At 46.2% G+C, this 20,954-nt stretch overlaps 1 protein-coding gene across 1 annotated transcript in view; it reads left to right on the plus strand.

Moving 5' to 3' along the window:
• Eif2b3 (eukaryotic translation initiation factor 2B subunit gamma) overlaps positions 1 to 16,623 on the plus strand; it is a 67,981-nt gene extending 51,358 nt beyond the window's left edge. The window contains exons 9-11 of the mRNA XM_051171271.1: positions 513 to 590; positions 2,393 to 2,541; positions 16,458 to 16,623. Coding sequence (XP_051027228.1) covers positions 513 to 590; positions 2,393 to 2,541; positions 16,458 to 16,608 — 378 coding nt within the window. The 3' untranslated portion in view covers positions 16,609 to 16,623. The remainder of the gene's footprint in view (positions 1 to 512; positions 591 to 2,392; positions 2,542 to 16,457) is intronic.
• The last annotated feature ends 4,331 nt before the right edge of the window (positions 16,624 to 20,954 follow it).

The raw sequence follows: 20,954 nt of genomic DNA on the forward strand, positions 1-20,954 counted from the left end.
CGTTCTTTTTTAATGTCAGGGTTTCTCTGTGTAGTCCTGGCTGTCCTGAATTTTGGTAGACCAGGCTGGCCTCAAACCCACAGAGACTCACCTGCCTCTGCCTCCCAAGTGCTGGGATTAAAGCCAGCCTCTCGTTTTCTTTGAGGAGGACATGGACTGTTTCTCTGGGTCAGTCCTGACTGTAAGAGTTTCTCTTGCGTCGCTCCTCTCCTCACATGGTACATGGCCACAGTAGACCAGGAGGCAAGCAGAAGAACCCAAAATGATTCTGAGCAGAAGTCCTGGTATTCCATGCCCCACTTCCTATCCCATGAAATGTTAGAAGAATACCAAGGCCTCGGGTGCTGAGGCCTCATGGGTGCTGTTGCATACAGACTCCTGTCCTAGGGAAGCATAGCAGCTCCTCTGTGGCTGCTGTGGCTGAGAATCCCGTCCCTGACTGGGCGTTGAGCTCTTCTTTAAGTGTTTCTAAACATTGTCTCATCTTTACTGACCAAGCTTCTTTCCTCAAGGTGCCCAGATTGCTGTCTGCTCTTTGTCCAGAGGAAGCAATAATCCATCCATCAGCCCAGATTGCCAGCAAACACCTGGTAAGTGCCGGCGTGAGCAGGACACAGGTGGGCTCTTCTGAGGGCGGAGGGACTTATATTGCGGGTTTAGATTGGAGCCCTTCAGCCTAGAGCCCGTTAGCACAAAGGAAATCCCATCTTCATCTTGGCTCTAGTAGTAGAGTCTCCTTCAAGAAGACTCCTTAGGCTGGCAAGGTACCTCAGTGGATGCTATGTGCTGCTAAGCCTGGCACCCTGAGTTCAGTCCCTGGAACTCCCATGGTAGAGCAGGAGAAATGACTCTTTTTTGTTTGGTTGGTTTGTTTTGTTTTGTTTTGTTTTGTTTTGTTTTGTTTTTCCAAACAGGGTTTCTCTGTATGTAGCCTTGGCTGTCCTGGACTCACTTTGTAGACCAGGCTAGCCTTGAACTCACAGCGATCCACCTGCCTCTGCCTCTTGCGTGCGCCACCATGCCTGGCCCGAGAAATGACTCTTACCATATGTACACACCCACAAGTAAGAATAAAAGAAGACTTCCTAGCTGATGAGGTGGACAGGTATAATCTCAGCATCGGAGCAGCCAAGGCAGGAAGATCACAAGTTCAAACCCTGGCTAGTTATAGAACATGTGCATTGCTACCCCAGGAAAGAGTAAGACCTTGCCTCAAAATAAAAAGTAAAAAGGAGGGCTAGAGGGACGGCTTAGTAGTAGAGCACCTGCTCAGCAGGGAAGAGCGAGTCCCTGGTTGCACAAGCGTGGTGACGAGTTCCTGAAGCTAGATGCGGTGGCACACTCCTGCAGCTGTGGCGTGAAGGAAGCAGGAAGGCCAGCCTGAGGTGCAGAGCAAGACTGGGGCAAGCTTAGGGTTTCATAGGAAGAGCTTGTCTCCAAGCACAGTAAAAAGGAGAAAGGGAGCTGGCCATGGTGCCACATTCCTTAGTCAGGACTCAGGAGACAAAGGCAGATGGAGTTCTGTGGGGTCTACATAGCAAGTTCCAAGCCATCCAGGGATACATAGTGAGATTTTGCCCCTTCCCTCCCCCATCCCCCAAAGAAAGGAGGAAGAGACTTCCTGAGGCCCAGCATATCATTGTATACCTATAATTGGAGAGTGGAGGAGGCTGAAACAGGAGGATTGCAAGTTCCAAGCCAGCCTGGACTACATAGTAAGACCTGCCTCAGAGTAAAAAGAGGACAAAGATTTCCAGGCCAAGTGCTGACTCTATAAGCAAGAGTCTGTGGTGTGGGCTTCAAACAGGAGCTTTCAGTCTGTTCCTCTTTTTCACTTTCCAGTTTGAGCCCTCTATTCAAGAGAGCACACCATGACAGCGCACATGTATAACGTGTTTTTGTCTCGTTGGTGAGTTTGTTTTTTGAGCCAGGGTCTCACTATGTAACTCAGTGTCCTGGAACTCACTACACAAACCAGGTTGGCTTCTAACTCATAGAGATCAACCTGCCTCTGCCTCCCAAGTGCTGAGATTAAAGGTGTGCGCCACCATGCCTGGCTTAAACTTGAAATCAGCTACTGGAAAGACTGAGGCAGGAGGATAAGAAGTTGGTAGCCAACCTGGGCTAAGTGTACAAATACATGAGTACACACGTATGTCTGATTTGTTCAGTTTTTTGCTTTTTTTCTTGTCAGGGGAGGACCCGTGGTTCAGTGTTAGTTGGAACTGGTATTGGGAAAACTGTTTGATCCTCTGGGTCTTGAGGAATACGTGTTAATTGTTCCCCCTAAGTTATTTCTATAGAAGGATCCCGTTAGATGCCAACTCAAAGGATGAGGCTGACTTGTAGGTGGTTGAGATGAATGGACAGGCTTTCGGTTTGCCTTTTTCAGGTTGGAGTTGACAGCCTCATAGGGCCAGATTCACAAGTTGGAGAGAAGTCATCCATCAAGCGCTCAGTCATTGGCTCCTCCTGTGTCATACGAGAAAGAGTGACCATTGCCAATTGCCTTCTCATGAACTCAGTCACCGTGGAAGAAGGGTATGTCTCACTCTCTGCCTTTTTGAGGCAAGGCTTCTGGTACCCCTAGCAGCTTTGATGGGACCCAGCCCAGGAAGGGCCCACTTTGGGGTCAGGGAGAAAGGGAAGGAAGAAGCTTGGTGCTTTTGGAATGTGGTTTTGCCTCCATGGTGATATGAGCTTTGAGAACATCATTTCCACCCTCCCTCACACAGAGCAAGTGCTCCTATAAGATGCTACCTTCTCTTTCTTGAGGTCCTTCTTCAGGAAGATGGCCACAGCAGTGAGCCCTTCACAGTACTACAGTGACACTCTGCCAATGCCTAAGTGTCACTTTCCCTGTTAACATCCCAGAGCTGCCTTGATGCAGAGGCATAGGAGAAGTGGACATAAAAGCTGTACTGTACTCTGAGGGCAAGCTTCTCTACACATTTTGGCTTTACCCCAGGCTGGCCTAGAACTCGTAGCCCAGTCTGGCCTTCTACTCCTGAACATCCTGCTGCGATGATAGACCCCCAGCTGAAAAACAGTTTAATTCTCAGGTGTGCCCAACCCTTTGACATGATGACACATTGTCATCTACAAAGTTCACACTCAGAAAGTACACAACTGGGGCGTGGCAGATGGCTCAGTAGGTAAGAACACCTGCTATGCAAACATGAGGACCTGCGTTTGAATCCTCAACACACACAGAAGCCCAGGCGTGACATATGTGCCTCTACCCCCAGCACTGGGAGTGGGAGGCAGATAGAGCCGGGAACAATGTAGCCGGCTTGCCTAGCTGAGACAATGCTTTGGCTTCACTGAAAGAGCTTGTTTCAAGGGAATGAGGCTGAGTGCGATAGAACAGAACAATCCCCATAATCACCAACACTTCCAGCTCTGTTTAAAGCCCAAAGACGGGGCCTGGAGAGATGGCCCTGTGGCTAAGAGCACTTATTGCCCTTCCAGAGGACCCAAAGTTGGTTCCCAGCGTCCACATCTAGCAGTTCACAGCTACCCATAATTGCAGCTTCACAGCTTCTCTGGTCTCTGCAGGCACCCAGACACATGTGTGCACATGTACACAGACATCCACATATGTGAAAAGTAAAAACTTAGCCGGGCGTGGTGCCACACGCTTTTAATCCCAGCACTCGGGAGGCAGAGGCAGGCAGATCGCTGTGAGTTCGAGGCCAGCCTAGTCTACAAAGTGAGTCCAGGACAGCCAAGGCTACACAGAGAAACCCTGTCTCAAAAAACAAAACAAACAAAAAAAGTACAAAGTCCAGGATGACTAGGGAGATAGTTGATTGAGAGCTTGTCTAGCATATATGTCTAAGGCTTGGGTTTAATCCTAGCACCACAAAAATGGAGTATGAAGCAGGAAGGTCAGGAATTTAGGGATTCAAGGCCAGCCTGGAATGCATGGGACTCTGCCACAAAACAACAAAAGATAAGCCTTGACAGCCAAGCGTGGTGGTGCTCGCCTTTAATCCCAGCACTCAGGAGGCAGATACAGGTAGATCTCTGTGTAGGCCAGCCTGGTCTACATAGTAAGTGCCAGGACTGTTACACAGAGAAGCCCTGTCTTGAAGCAAAATTTAAACCTTTGCTGAAACTGTATTTCTTTTTTTTTTAATCTTTGTTTCTTGCATTGTTGTTTTACCTGCATGAATGTCTATGTGAACGTGCCAGATCCTCAGGAACTGGAGCTACAGACAGTTGTGAGCTGCCATGTGGGCGCTGGGAATTGAATGAGTCCTCTGGAAGAGCAACCACTGTTTTTAACCGCTGAACCAACTCTCCAGCCCCTGAAACTGTATTTAAAACAATAAAAGAATGATTCCTAAGCAGCATAGAAACACCCTCCTATAGTCCCAGGACTTCAGGAGCCAGAAGTAAAAGGATTTCAAATTTGAGGCTCGCTTTGGCTTTATATGAGAAGTGTAAGGCCAGCATAGCATACATAACAAGACCTTGTCTCAAAAAAAAATAAAAAAAGGAAGAAAGAAATGTTAAATACCTTTAATACCAGCACTTAGGATACAAAGGCAGGCAGATTCCTTTGAGTTAGAGACCAGTGGTCTACATATTGAATACACAGCCAGATTTAGTATGTAGAGAGACACTGTCTCCAAAGGGGAGGAAAGGAAAACAGAAGAGACTCAGTGTATAGCCCTGGCTGGCCTTGAACTCACCACTGCACTAGGCTGGTCCTGAACTCAGAGATCCAGTTGCCTCTCTGCCTCTTCTGGGAACAAAGCTATGTGCCATCATGCCCAGCAAAGAAGTTTTTTGTTCTTATTTTTTAAAGATAGGATTGTCTTTGGCTATCCTGGAACTCCCTTTGTAGACCTGGATGGTCTCAAACTCAGAGATCCACCTGCCCCTGCCCCTGCCCCTGCCTCCTGAGTACTGAGATTAAAAGTGTCCAACTGCCAAAACAATTTTGTTGTTGTTGTTTTTGGATTTTGTTTCTGTTTTTCGAGATAGAGTTTCTCTGTGTAGCTTTGGCTATCCTGGACTTGCTTTGTAAATCAGGCTGGACTTGAACTCACGGGGATCTGCCTCTGCCCCTCTGCCCCTCTGCCTCTGCCTGGAAAATCACTGGCTGGCTCAGTATAGCAGCAAATTCTCAGCATTCAAGAGACAGAGGCTGGAGGATCCATAATTAGAAGCCAGCCTGGGCTACATTGTCCCCAAAAAATGGGGACGCGGGGTAATTTGTGGAGGAAGTTCAGTTGAATGTTTGTTTATCTTGAAATGGCGCCAACTGGCCCAGATAGTCCTGTACTACCACACCCCATTCAAAACAAAACAGTAGAGAAAGCAGTTTCTTTCACAGTTCTGACAGTGACTAATTGAGCTAAGAATCTGTTGTTGTTGTTGTTGTTGTTTCTTTTGAGACAGAGTTGTCCTGGACTCTCTTTGTAAACCAGGTTGGCCTGGAACTCAGAGATGTCCCTGCCTCTGCCTCCTGAGTGCCGGGATTATGGATGTTAGCACCCAGCTGAGCTGGCAATCTTAGTAAAGTGCTTCCCTCCTTCCCTCCGGAGCAGGAGAACCCAACTCTGATTACCAGTGCCTGCTTTAGAAAAGAAAGGAAGGGCTGGAGAGATTGCTTGGCATGCAAGAGCACTGGTCACTCTTCCAGAGGACCCCAGTTTGAATCCTAGCACCCACATGACAGGGAGGCAGGTGAATATCTGTGAGTTCGAGGCCAGCCTGGTCTACACAGTAAGTTCGAGGCCAGCCTGGTCTACACAGTAAGTCTGAGGCCAGCCTGGTCTACACAGTAAGTCTGAGGCCAGCTAAGGGTTACATAGTAAGACCCTGTCTCAACAAACAAAAAGGAACAAGTGCCTGCTTGGTTATAACCTCAGAACTTTTGAAGGCTGAGGCAGGAGAATCATTGAGTTCACAGCCAATCCAAGTTAAAAGGGAGATAGATCCTGTCTGAAAGGGGGGAGGGGAATGATTGGACCACACAGGGCTAATGACCAGGAAGGCCATGAGAGATTACCCAGTCCTTCAAATTAGCATCTGGTGATAAGATCAGATACCCCATTATTTGGGGTCACTTAGTTTTAATTACCCTATGATAAACCTGAAAATGGTAATTAAAATGCAGATGTGAGGTTTATTGGCCTTTCTGCTACTGTGTCTGGACTCAATGTCAAAGTAGTGTATGGGTTTGTGTAGGAGGGACTTTCTGATGTTCAAGTGTGCAGCAGTACTGGCTGCAGGGCCTTACAGACGGTGGGCTGGAGGCCTGCCCAAGGCCCTCAGGGCTTGAGAAATGCTGGACCCACCTGTGGGAAGCTGTAGGCAAAACCGTTCTGAGGAAGTTCCTGCCTATCTTTCTTATTTTCTACTACTTTTTATGACAGCTAATGTTCAGGAATCAAAAGCCTTGATTGTCAAGGCTTTAGTTTGTTGTCTATCTCTTGAGTCCACTGAGCCACATCTGTTTTGCCCCCGTACACTCGTCTCCAGTCCCATCTTCATTATAAGCAAGCTGGAAATCAGGATTTTACCTGGATTTTCTGTGCCAAGTTCAGCCCGCAAAGCCCAACAAGTTATTACTGTTTCTCGTTCTAATTATTACCTTGAGCATAGCTTTCAAGCTACACTGGTCCACACACTGCATCCCTTACCTTTCAGTCCTCACCACCGTCCCACCCCACCCCCATTCCACCTGCTTTTTTGTGGTGATTGGGATTGAGCCCAGGGTTCTGCTAGGCCAAGGGTTCTGCCACCTGCAGTATCGCAGTATCTCGTGTGTGTGTGTGTGTGTGTGTGTGTGTGTGTGTGTGTGTGTGTGTGTGTGTTTTAAGAGTATGCATGTTTACATTTGAATATAGGTACCAAGGAATCCTACCTCCTTGGAGCTGGGTTAAGATGTTGTGGCCACCTGGTGTGGGTTCTGGGAATTAAACTCCAGTCCTCTGAAAGAGCAGCCTATGCACTTAGCTGCTGAGCCGTTTCTAACCTGGTTTGGTGCTGTTTAATGATGCGTACGGCAAAGGTGACCTTGGAGTCCAGAGGAGAGTGTCCGATCCCTTCAAGCTGGAGTTGGGGTGGTTGAGAACAGCGCAGCTTGGATGTTGGAAACATAACTCAGGTCCTCTGCAGTAGGAGTGTGAGCTCATAACCTCCATCATCCCTCCAGCCCCTTGTCTTTTTACTTTTTATTTTAATGCAGGATCTGACTAAGTTGCCTGAGCTGGCCTTGACTGGCTCTGTAGCCCAGGCCTTAAATTTGATCTTTTAAAATGATCTTCTTGCAAGTAGGTAGGATTATAGACCTATACTACCAGGCCCAGTTTCCAGTCCCTTCTTTTTTTTTTTTTTTTTTTGTTTTTTCGAGACAGGGTTTCTCTGTGTAGCCCTAGCTGTCCTGAACTCACTCACTTTGTAGACCAGGCTGGCCCCAAACTCATAGCAATCGACCTGCCTCTGATTCCTGAGTGCTGGGATTAAAGGCATGTGCCACCACGCCTGGCTCCAGTCCCCTTTTTTTGGGTCATTTCAAACTCTTTAATATTGCATTGATTGCTTGGCTGGTTATAGACAATGTCTCCCTATATAGCCCAAGCTGACCTACAACTAGTTTTTAGCTATAGATGGCCTCTAACTTGTGATTCTCCTACCTTCACCTCCCCTGTGCTAGGATGACAGGCAAAGGACAGCATGCTCAGTTTAAAGTGAGTATTCAGCTGAGGCGCCTTTAACCCCAGCACTCAGGAGACAGAGACAGATAGATCTCTGTGTGTTCGAGGCCAGCCTGGTCTACAAAGTGAGTCCAGGACAGTTGGGACTACAAGAGAAACCTGTCTCGAAAAAACAAAAAGATATGAAGCCAGGCAGTGGTGGTGCACGCCTTTAATCCCAGCACTCAGGAGGCAGATGTAGGTGGATCTCTGTGAGTCTGAGGCCAGCCTGGTCTACAGAGTGAGTTCCAGGACAGCCAGGAAGGGCTACAAGGGAAAACCCTGTCTTCAGTAACCAAAAAAAATAGGTGGTACATGCTGCACGCCTTTAATCCCTGTACTCAGGAGGCAGAGGCGGGTGGATTTCTGTGAGCTTGAGGCTAGCCTGGTCTACATACTGAGTACCAGGGCAGTATATAACGGGATGCTGTCTCAAGAAAAGAAATAACCCTAAATAGGCAGGAAGAGAATGCTTAAGGCCTATCTGATATTCATGAATTTCTATCTCCAAAAGAAAAAGAAAATGCTTTGCGTGTGCGTGAGAGAGAGAGCGAGAGAGAGAGCGCGCGCGCGAGCACGCGAGCCCGCGAGTGTGAGGGGGAGCTAAGACTGTAGGCATACACCACCACCATTCCTGACTTGATGCCAAGGATCGAATCCAAGACACTGTGCCAGCTAATATCCCCTGCCTTATACCCTGTGTCAAGTGGCTCCCAGCCGCCTGTAACTCCAGTTACAGGGAATATGGCACCTTCTTCCAGCCTTCTCATGGACTTGTTCACTTGCTCACATGTGAGTGCACACACACACATACACATAAAATAAAATACATATTTAAAGTAAAAGATCTGGTCTCAGCAGAGATGCCTGAACTCCCAGTCTAGGGAGCTGGAACAGGAGGAATCACCGAGGTTTGCTGACCGCCTAGTTTGGCAAAGATGTTAAGTTCTGAATTCAAACAGATCCTGTCTCTTAAGATGAAGGGCTAGTAAGATCTCTCAGCAGGTAGAGATGCTTGCTGCCAAGCTTGATAACCTGAGTTCGATTCCCCAGAACCCATGGTAAAAGCAGAGAGCCAACTCTTCTGCCTGCACACACCCACCATGGTACATACACACTAAATAAGTAAATGTATAATAATAAGGTAAATAATTGAAGACACCTGAAGTAAGCCACTAGCCTCCAAACGTATATGCTTGCCTGTACACTTTTCATGCGTGCACACGCACTTACACATAGATAAATGCAGCACATTGTGCATACACATATGTACACATAAGTGTGTGTGTGTGTTCTTTTCCTCCCTAGAATGAACTAGAAGTCGTGTGTGTGTGTGTGTGTGTGTGTGTGTGTGTGTGTGTGTGTGTGTGTGTGTGTGTGTTGGTACTAAGATTTAAATTCATAGCTCTCTGCTGATGTCAAGCAAGGACTCTGCCACTGCGCTGTATCACCAGCGCTGGCCGGGCATGGTGGCACACACTGGTGATCCCAGCACTTGTGACCTCAAGATGAGGAAGATCATAACTTCAAGGTTATCCTTAACTATATAGCATTTTTGCCAGGCATGGTTGCACACGCCTTTAATCCCAGCACTCAGGGGGCAGAGGCAGGCGGATCGCTGTCAGTTCGAGGCCAGCTTGGTCTACAAAGAAAGTCCAAGACAGCCAAGGCTACACAGAGAGACCCTGTCTTGAAAAACAAAAAAACAATGTAGCAAATTTGAGGCCAACCTATGCTATATGAGACTAGGTCTACATACACACACACACACACACACACACACACACACACACACACACACACAGAGAGAGAGAGTACTGAAGAAAGACTTAACACCAGGAAAGGATAGAGAACTTAGAAACACCTTTATGCCACAGCAGTTCAGGCTTTTTCTTTATGTGGCATGACACAGAGTGGCATACCTGGCCAAAGAAGCATAATGCTTTTTCAGAGTCTTCATTTTTGTTTAAAATGTGAGCTCACCAAGAATAATTAAGGACCAAGCCTCCATTAACCTTAACCATCACTGAGTAGCTTCTCAGAGAACACTGAAGAGTCCCTAGGGCCAAGCTGAGAGCTAATACTAGGATGCAGAAACTGGTTCTGTTGCCAGGGGATATAGGGGCTCAGTGAGAAAATGCAGCTCCTGCTGAGAACTGGCAGTTTAAGAGAGGTTGCTACAGCCTTACCTCTCCATCCCCTCTGGCATGAGCAGGTAATGCATGTAATGCTAGCTAAAACCCCTCATCTCTAGGCCAATGCTGTAGTTCTTGGTACAGCCTATGTGTAGGGATCATAGGGTGATTGTGGGAGTTCATGGCTGTAATCGCAGCATTCAGGAGGCAGAGGCAAGAGTACTGCCTCAAGGGTAAAGAAGGCCTGGAATACACAGTGAGTTCAAGGCCAACCTGGACTACAGTATGAGACTCTGTCTCCAAAAATAAGAAACAGGCCAGACAGTGGTGGCTCACGCCTGTAATCCCAGCACTTGGGAGGCAGAGGCAGGTGGATCTCTGAATTCGAGGCCAGCCTGGTCTACAAACTGAGTCCAGGACAGCCAAGGCTACACAGAGAAATCCTGTCTCGAAAAACCAAAAAATGAACAAAATAAAATAAACAGAATCTGGGTGTGGTGGCGCATGCTTGTAATCCCAGCACTCTGGAGGCAGAGGCAGGCGGAGCACTATGACTTCAAGGCCAGCCTGGTCTGCAAAGTGAGTCCAGTACAATTAAGGCTACACAGAAAAACCCTGTCTTGAGAAAAAAGAAAAGAAAAGAAAGAAAGAAAAAAGAAACAGAGCTGGAGAAATGGCTCAAGTGCTTAAAAAGACTGGTTGCTCTTCCAAAAGATCTGGGTTTAATTCCCAGCACCCACATACAGCTCACAACTGTCTGTAAACTTCAGTTTCAGGGGATCTTACATAGGCATACATGTAGTCAAAACATCAATGTACATAAAATAAAAATAAATTATTAAGCTGGGTGGCAGCGGCACATACCTTTAATCCCAACACTTGGGAGGCAGGGGCCAGTGGATCTCTGAGTTTGAGGACAGCCCGGGATACACAGAGAAACCCTGTCTCAAAACGAAAAAATAAAAATAAAAAATAAGAAACAGGCAGATGAGGTATTACATGCCTTTAATCCGGGCAGTTAGGAGTAAAGCAGGTGGATCTCTGTGAGTTTGAGGCCAGAAGAAAGAAAGAAAGAAAGAAAGAAAGAAAGAAAGAAAGAAAGAAAGAAAGATAGATTCATTAGGCCCTGGTTTCAAGCTCCAACACCAAAGATTTATAAAATACATGATGTATTTTGGCATATGTATCATGGTACAAGGCTCGCTCTCAGCACCGGTCCACACCTCAGCCCTTGGTGGTTTGGGATTTTGGTTTGGTTTGGTTCTTTTATTTGATAGGTTTTTTGTTTTGAGAAAGCTTCACTGTGTAGTCCTAACTGGCCTTGAACTCGTAGAGATCTGTCTGCCTCTGCCTCCCCAGTGCTGGGCTTAAAGCTTCACTGTGTAGTCCTAGCTGGCCTTGAACTTGCAGAGATCTGTCTGCCTCTGCCTCCCCAGTGCTGGGCTTAAAGGCCGTTTGTGATAACTGCAATGAAAGTGAGGAACAGTGAGGCAAATGGTCAGAAAAAAGCGTAACACCCAGTTTCATCTCAAAGTCTTCATAGAAACCCTGAGCAAAAGCTTCAGGCTTCCTGTCAATCAACCTGCTTTCCCTGTCATATCTACAGTCTCTACACTGACCATCTAACTATCATACAACATGTTACACATAAATGCGATAAGGTGATCAATAAAGGGAGCTCCTGAAGACCCTACGTAGAACTGCTAAACAAAAGGAAAAGCGAGCTCTGGGTTGCCATGGAAATCTGTCTGACCTCAGTCACTCCAGCCACTTCCTTTCAGTGACCATTCCTGCCCATCTCCAGATTCCAGTAGAACCAGTTAGTAGTCTTTAATTATGTCTTTGTCAATGAATGAAACAGCTCTCACCTCAAAGAAATAAGATGTGGTTTGTTCTGGAGCCAAATGTGAGTGGCCATGGCCCTGGAACATAGACTTAGTTCTCCCCAAAGAAACACATTCCAATAAGGTTGCAATTTTGTGAACTTTCTTAGTAACAGAACAAAAAAAAAAAAGGCATGAATCAAACCACTTTTCCAATATGTTAGTGGCTACGTTGGGTAGGCAGCTTACACCAAGACCCAGAGAACTCCGCTCTGGCCTTAGATACTGTAGAGTCCTTTGCCCTTCAGTGGAAGTTCGGGCTTGTTAAGTTAATGCATTCCAAAGGTTTTTATCTGTTAGTCACAGGATGTTAGGTTCAGCAGGATGGTGGGCAAGAGCTAAAGATAGCCCAGAATAACTTGTAATTAGGCTCTGGACCTACAACATTCCAACCTTTTCACATCACGGAGGCTCTAATCAGTCAGCCTTTGCAGACACAGTTTCTTTCCAGGAATCCTCATTCACAGCTTCCTGCATCCCATTGGCTGTTTCTTACCTGCTCGCCGGCTGTCGTCTGCCCACTGACTGTGTGCTCACTGGCTGTTGTTTGCCCACTGTCTGCTCACTGGCTCTTTGCCTACTGACTGCCCACTGGTTTTCCACCTTTTGCCTGGCTCCAGAGCACACTTTTAGGAACTTAGCCACTGATGGAAAGTATACATTGCTGTCACGTTCAGACATCGACCTTTGCTTTAGCTAATTGGAACTCTCTTCCATCTCTGAAACCCATGTATATAAAGCATTTTGTACCTTCCTTATTACCCTCTGTAGGGAACTTTCTCCAAGGATCTGAAGCTCCCGTAACTGCTAGCTGTAATGCTTTGCAGTTTCGACAAGTTGCAAAGTTCTGGATTGTACCTTGTGGAACACCCACTGAATGTATCCTGAGACTGCCAAAAAGCAAACTAATACTTGTCCCATTCATACCACCCACAGAGATGCTTCAGCCTTCTACACTAGGCTTTCACCTCCCTAGGAATGGGGATAGCACACATAGCCTGTTTCCTATTTTACTCTGCTCTGCCATCTCAAGCAATAAAGCCTTCTGCGCACTGACAGGTTACTTTGTTCTTTGGGTGCTGTTTCATGTTCACAAGAATTTGTAGACTTCTGAATTTTGGCACCAGGTGAATTTTTGGTTTTATTTATTTTATTTTTGGTTTTTTGAGACAGGGTTTCTCTGTGTAGCTCTGACTGTCCTGGACTCACTTTGTAGACCAGGCTGGCCTGGAACTCACAGATCCACCTGCCTCTGCCTCCCAAGTGCTGGGATTACAGGCGTGTGCCCAGGCACTCAGTTTATCAGGTGAAATTTTGATCATCTTCTATGGATGGGTTGCATCCCTAGACTTCTGGGTTGTACCAGGGACTGGCTGTTCTGTAGCTGAGTCCTGCCGACACCCTGCCTGTAACATCCGAAAGTCCTTATGGGTATAGCCTTTCTAATTGAAAGTTCAACCTCATAAGGCAGCTTTAGTAATCTTGATGCCTCCAGGCATGGCGACACACACTTCTGATCCCAGCACCCAGGAGGCAGAGGCATGAGGACCCATAAGTTCAAGGCCAGCCTGGCCTACAAAGTGAGTTCCAGGACAGCCAGGGCTGTTAAAAAGAGAAGCCCTGTCCCCAGGGGAGGTGAGGGCAACAGTGTGGGTAGTAGCAAACAGAACTAGATTTGGATATGTTGTTTACCCGTTACATGGTTTGGGACAAATGGTTTAAATTCTCTAAATCTGTTATTTCATCTGTAAAATATGGGTGCTATTTTTACTGCATCAGATAAAAATGGTATTCAGAGAATCACCTAGAAAGGTTTTCTCTAATTAAATACATAAGGTTCTCATCCTGCACCTACTAAAGAAAGATTGCTGGAGGTGAAGACAAAAGATGTTCTTGGGGTTTTAGCTTATTTGTTTGTTTGTTTTTAAATAATTGGTTTTTTTTTTCTTATGTGCATTGGGACGCTTTGCCTACGTGTATGTGTCTGTGTGAGGGTGTCAGATCTTGGAGTTACAGACAGTTGTGAACTGCCATGTGGGTGCTGGGAATTGAACCTGGGTCCTCTGGAAGAGTAGTCAGTGCTCTTAACTGCTGAGCCATCTCTCCAGCCTCAATGCTCTTGTTTTTTTTACAATGATTTGTGTATGTGTGTGTTCAAATGCCAGGGACAGGGCTGGGATAGGGACAATGTCATGGCCTATGAAGGTCAGAGGACAGCGTCCTGGAACCAGCTCTCTCCTTTCACTTAAACATGGGCTCTGGGAACTGAACTCAGATCTCCAGGTTGCACAACAAATGCCTTTACCCACTGAACCACCTCGATTGCCTGCCCAGGTGATTTTTCAGATGAAACAGCTAGATTTGTAAAAACTCATTGCCATAATATATAGAGTGTTTAGCTAGTACCTTACATATATGCGTAATAAATGTTGGTGATGGTTTTCAAAAAGACCTTTTCTGCCAGGCATAGTAGGCGCTCCTTTAATACCAGCATTTGGTTGGTCTCTGAGTTTGAGGCCAGCCTGAACTGCAATAGTGAGTTCTGGGACAGCCAGGACTATTTAGAGAGACCGTGTCTCAAATTAAAAAGAAAGAAAAGAAAACCCTTTTCTGACTGGTGAGATGTCTCAGCAGGTGAAAACACTCACTGTGCAAGCCTGAGGGCCTGAGTCACTGGAACCCTCAGTGAAAGAAAGAACCAACTCTCAAAAATTGCCATGGCGCTACCTATACATATCATACAAACGTACACATGATAATCTGTCCTCCCACCTAACAGGCTGAGGGAGACAGAGGGCTAGCTTCTAAACACAGTCAAATACTGAGAGCCGGTGCTGCTTCTGAGTGTTCAATTAAGGGCAGCATCTTTTGGAACAAAGCAATCTTTCTGGAATAGAGTTTTTTGTTTGTTTGATTTTAGGGGAGGGCAGCAGTGCTAGGCTTGAACCTAGGGATTTCCACATGCTAAGCTAGTGTTCCACAACTCAGTAATGTTGCCCAAACCTCCCCTTTTCTTTATTTAGATACAGGGTCTGGCTAAGTTGTTCAGTCAGGCCTTGATCTCTCTCTCTGTAACAGCTGGGATCACAGTCCTGAGCTACCATCCCTGGCTTGAACTGAGCTGGTTTTTAAAAGATCCTTTTAAAAGATTCAAAACCCAGCTCTGCCAACACACACACACACACACACACACACACACACACACACACACACACACTGTATATAAAAGAGCCAGCAAGAGGGCTCAGTAGATAGTGGCACATTCCTTTAATCCCAGCACTCAGGAAGCAGCGGCAGGCAATCTCCAAGTTTGAGGCCAGCCTGGTCTACAGAGCAAGTTCCAGAACAGTCAGGGCTACACAGAGAAACCCTGTCTTGAAAACCAAAGCAAAACAAAACCCTGAAAACAAATCATTAAAATGTATACATGTGTGGGGTGTTGGTGCACGCCTTTAATCCCAGCACTCGGGAGGCAGAGGCAGGCGGATATGTGAGTTCGAGGCCAGCCTGGTCTACAAAGTGAGTCCAGGACAGCCAGGACTATAAGAGAAACCCTCTCTCAAAAAAAAAAAAGCATACACACACATTTCCCCCATCCCATCCCTGAATGAATTCTGTGCTAAAACAATGGAAGCCTACTGTTTTCATAGTTGATGAGGAAGATTCTTAATTTCTGGGCCTCAGTGACGCTTGTCTTACGATCCCCCGGGAACACTTGATGGGTGAGCCTATAGACCAGCCTCCACCTCTACCCCAAGGAGAGTCTCAATAGAATTTGTGCCCCAAGACCTCAGGCTCCTAGAAAACTGAAGTCAACCTTTAAGCCCAGCACTTGAGAGGCAGAGATGTGTAGAGCTCTGTGAGTTTGAGGCCATTACATAGTAACTTCCAGGACAGCCAGAGTTAGTGAGACCCTGTCTCAAAACAAGCGTGTGTGTGTGTGTGTGTGTGTGTGTGTGTGTGTGTGTGTGTGTGTGTGTGTGTGTGTGTAGAGTATATGACTATAATCCCAATACTTAGGCGTCTTAGGGCAGGAAAATCATTAGTTCCAGGCCAACCTGGAATACATAGCAAGACTTTGTCTCAGAATAAAAAGAACTTGGGCCAGCAAGATGGCTAGTGATTAAAGGCACATTCCACCAAACCTGACCAGAGCTTAATACCAGAACCCACATTGTAGAAAGAGAACCGGTTCTCAAAAGCTGGCCTCTGGCCTCTATTATGCACACACTGTAGCACATGTGTGTCCCCCATTTTATCTACCCATGCACAAATATTAAATGTAATAAATTTTAGGAAAAAGTAACTTGATTGCTGGGGTGTTTATATACACCATAATCCTAGCACTTGGTAGGTAGGAGCAGGAGGATCAAGAGCTCAAGGTCACTCTTGGCTACATGGTGAGTTCAAGGCCAGCCTAGACTCTGTGAGACCCTGCGACATACAGTTCAGGTAAAGGGTTTGTCTAACATATGCAAAGCCCTAGATTGAGTCCCCATTACCCAAAAAGGAAAAGAAGAAGTCAAATAAGGCCTCAGGAAAAGGTAATTATGAATGTAGCCCTGGTCTGAAATTCTCTAAAGCCAGATCCTCCCTTGGTGCCATTCTGTCCTCCAGTAATAGCCTGAGTCACGTCGCCACAGGCCAGCGGTTCTCAGCCTGATCTTCCTGCCTTGGTTCAGCTCGGAAGCCCTGGGTTCTCTAACATGGCTGCTGTGTTACAGGAGCAGCATCGTGGGCAGCGTCATCTGCAACAGCGCCGTGATCGAGAAGGGCGCAGACATCAAGGACTGTTTGATTGGAAGTGGACAGAGAATTGACGCCAAAGGTGAGCAACACCCAAGTTGTGGAAGCCATTTTTATCTGTCACATTAGCACAGATAATGCTTACTGGGCAAGATGTTTATAGTGCAAGTGAAAATACAAAATTATAGTCGTCTTTGGCGTGCAGCTGATCCAATTATCAAGTTTTTAAAACTTTGATTTAGTCCTATTCCTAGGAATGTAGCTTATAATTTAATTTGCTCAAATATGTGTACAACTATACTGTCAAAAAACTGGAAATAACTGGTTGTGGTGGCGCATGCCTTTAATCTCAGCACTTGGGAGGCAGAGGCAGGAGGTTCTCTGTGAGTTCAAGGCCAGCCTTGTCTACAAAGAGAGTCCAGGACAGCCAGGACTACAAGAGAAGCCCTGTCTCAAAAACTAAAAAGAAAAAAACATGGGGGGAGGCTGGAGAGATGGCTCAAAGGTTAAGAGCACTGACTGCTCTTCCAGAGGTCCTGAGTTCAATTCCCAGCAACCACATGGTGGCTCATAGCCATCTATGATGTGATCTGATGCCCTCTTCTGGTGCACAGACGTACATGCAAGCAAAGCACTATATAAATAATAATCATAATAAATAAATAAATCTAAAAAACAAAAAAAATTGAAAATATAGCAGTATTGTCCAAGTCACAGCAATACTTTATATTTGCTTTTGGCCATGACATAGGTGGCCAGTAATGCCGCACAGGTTCTGGACTGTGCTGTGGCTTCCCGAAGACCATGATGACTCATCATCTGCTTTGTGTTGTATATGTGTTGTTTGGGCTTTCTGGGTTTTGGGCTTTTGGCTGGGTTTTTGGGTTTTTTGTTTGTTTGTTTGTTTGTTGATTTTCAAGACAGGGCTTCTCTACATAATAGCCCTGGCTGTTATGGAACTCAGTCTATAGACCAGGCTGGCCTCAAACTCACAGATCCACGTGCCTCTGCCAATGCCTCCCGAGTGCTAGGATTAAAGACATACGCCATCACCGCCCAACATGTATTGGTTGGTTGTTGGGTTTTTTGTGAGACAATGTTTCTCTGTGTAACCTTGGCTGTCCTGGACTCACTCTGTAGACCAGGCTGGCCTTTTACTCACAGAGATCCACCTGCCTCTGCCTCCCAAGTGCTGGTATTAAAGGCATGCACCACCACTGCTGGCTCTGACCTGGTTTTTAAGGAAGGTGACCCTCTAGATTTAACCTGACAAAGGGGCCAGCAGGGCATAACCTGGAGAACCATTCTCAGCTGCTGAGAGGTTTGGCTGTAAGCTATGCTTTTAGCACACTGTGCGGTATAACTTGTAAAGCGGCTGGTGCCACTATTGCACCATGTGCATAGCTTCCATTCTAGAAGTTAGAGTTCACAAGACTCACAGCTGTGTAAGGCAGTGTAAGATGAGCGGTTTTCCCCCTAGCGGCCCACATAGCACCTTCTAGTACTATGGTAGTTAGCTATCAGGGAGAAAGGTTCCTGGTCAGTAACAACTTGATTTTCCATAAGCTGTGACCAAAATGTATGGTGTTTTCAGCAGCAGCAGCAGACTCTCAGCGTCGAGTTCTAGAGAGCAGCCAAGAGCAATAACAAATACCCTGTTTGGGGGGGGTTGTTTGTGTATTAGTGTCTGGGCATATCGACACATCCTTTAATTCCAGCATTGAAGAGGCAGGACCCCAGCCTGATCCATTCGTGAATGCTAAGCCACCCAGGGCTACAACATAGTGAAATCCTGTCTCCAAAGATAAAATAAAACGGGAGCGGGGGAGATGGCTCTGCAGTTTAACACTTGCCATTCTTCCAGAGGCCCTAGATTCAGTTCCCAGCACTCACTTGGCAATTCACAACTTCCTATAACTCTAGTTCCAGGAGACCTGGTGCCTTTTCTAGATTCTATGGTTACCAAACACAGATGGAGTATACGTACGTACGTACGTACATACATACATACATACATACATACATACATACATACATACATACGGCAAACACTCATACCTATGAAATTAATTTAATTTGACGAATAAAGTCCAGCCAGGCATGGTGGCTCACACTTGGGAAACAAACCCAGGGAAATTAGGAATGCTAATTTATATTAGATTACTAATGCGTTTTAGATCAGCCTGAGCTACAAAATAAAACTGGGCGTAGTGGGGGAGAAGGTCCACCTCAGTCACAGTCATAGGGGAAGGGAATAGGGCAAAAGTGGGAAGGAGGAAGGAATGGGAGGATAGAAGGGATGGGATAACAATTGAGATGTAATATGAATGAATTAATAAATAATTTTTTTTTAAACTGGATGTAGTGATACACGCCTTTAATCCTAGTACTCAGGAGGCAGAGGTAGACAGATCACTGTGAGTTCAAGGCCAGCCTGGTTTACGGAGTGAGTCTAGGACAGCCAAGGGTAACACCATGGAGAAACCCTGTCTCGAAAATTTAAAAAACAAAAAACAATAAATTCCCATCATTATAGTACTCCAAACCTGTTGCTTAGAGGGGCTAGAGAATACTTTTTGTACAAGTGTCAGAACCTGAGTTTGAATCCCTAGCACCCACATAAAAGGCAAACTGGTGGCAATCATCTGTAATGCCAGCACTGTGGGGACAGAAACAGGCAGATCCCCAAATTTGTTGAATAGCCAGTCTAGCTCAGAGACAAGCTGCAAGTTCAACATCAGATCCTGTCTTGGAAATTAAGGTGGAAGCCTGGCATGGTGGCACGCACCTTTAATCCCAGCACTCAGGAGGCAGAGGCAAGTGGATCGCTGTGAGTTTTAGGCCAGCCTGGTCTACAAAGTGAGTCCAGGACAGCCAAGACTACACAGAGGAACTTGAAAAAAACAAAAACAAACAAACAATAACAATAATCAGGTGACCCCTAACTAACCCAGCCTCCCTTTCCTAGCGATCCTCCGCTCCCTTGATAGCACTGGTCCTCACACGTTCTGTGTCCTCACACTGTCTGAGCTGCACCCCAGGCCCAGAGGCCCTTACTACACCTGATTTTCTTACTCCAGCTGAGCACTCTCAGGGTTTGGCAAAAGTCCTAGCAGCCAAGTCTGAGCTCCTGCTCAAGCAGTAGACAGTGAAAACCAGGGAGACTGACCGGGTGCTCATCGGCGTTTCTTCTGCTACAGTGACAAAGTTTGGACCTCTCCTCTGTTGATATAGTGATCCCTTAACCACTAAAGTGGGCCTGCGAAACTCATTCTTGACACATTGACACATTTGGCACACATCAAATCCTTCCTAATTTCAGTAGTGCAGACTTTCATTTATAACATGATAAACCTTTCTGTCACATTGGTTTTCTCTCCGTTACCATACCCTGTTCTAGCATGCCTTTTGGAATAGTTTTTTTTTGTTGTTGTTGTTTGTTTGTTTGTTTTTGGTTTTGTTTTCAACACAGGGTTTTTCTGTGTAGGCTTGGCTGTCTTGGACTCACTTTGTAGACCAGGCTGGCCTCGAACTCACAGAGCCACCTGCCTCTGCCTCCTGAGTGCTGGGATTATAGGTGTGTGCCACCATGCCCTGCTTTTTATGCCACTGCGCCCAACTGGATGTTTTAATTTATTTCTGTTTGGTTCAGGCATGTGTAAGTGAAGGTTCCACAGGTCATGTGTGGAGGTCAAAGGACAACTTTCAGGCTTGGCTTTGTTTTTACCATGCTGTGCACTCTATGCTAGCTGGCCTGCACATTTCCAGTGATTCTCCTGTTCCTACTGTCCACCTTGCTGCGGACATGCTGGGCTTACAGACAGGAGCTGCCATATCTGGCTTTTTACATGGATTCCAGGGTCCAAATTCAGGTCCTTGGGCTTATATGGGTCGCACCTGCTGGGCCATCTCCTCCCTCCCGACCCTACTGAGATCTGGACCTGATTCTAGCCCAGAGCTTCCCTGGCCCCGCCTCCCTCCATCTCATCATGTAAGGACCTCATCGTCTCACAGCATCTTAGGAAAAGGAGTAAACACCTGAAGATGAGACAGTCATAGAGAGACCACCTTCACACACTGTTGTAGTTATATTTGATTGTTAGTTGTTAGTCTCTGGGTCTGATTTGTGAATTTTATTACAGGTATGTATTTATAGAAAAAGGACAAAAAAAGAAAGAAAAAATAAAACAAAACCGGGCAGTGGTGGCACACGCCTTTGATCCCAGCACTTGAGAGGCAAAAGGCAGGCAGATGGCTGTGAGTTTGAGGCTAGCCAAAGCAAGTCCAGGATAGCCAAGGCTACACAGAGAAACCCTGTCATGAAAAACCAAAAGAAAAAAAAAGAAAGAAAGAAAACAAGCTGGGTGGTGGTAGCATATGCCTTTAATCCCAGCACTTGGGAGACAGAAGCAGGAGGATCTTTGTGAGTTTGAGGCCAGCCTAGTCTACAGAGAGAGTTCCAGGACATTCAGAAA

This window comes from Acomys russatus, chromosome 29 (assembly GCF_903995435.1).
Source record: "Acomys russatus chromosome 29, mAcoRus1.1, whole genome shotgun sequence".
In the NCBI taxonomy this organism is placed as follows: Eukaryota; Metazoa; Chordata; class Mammalia; order Rodentia; family Muridae; genus Acomys; species Acomys russatus.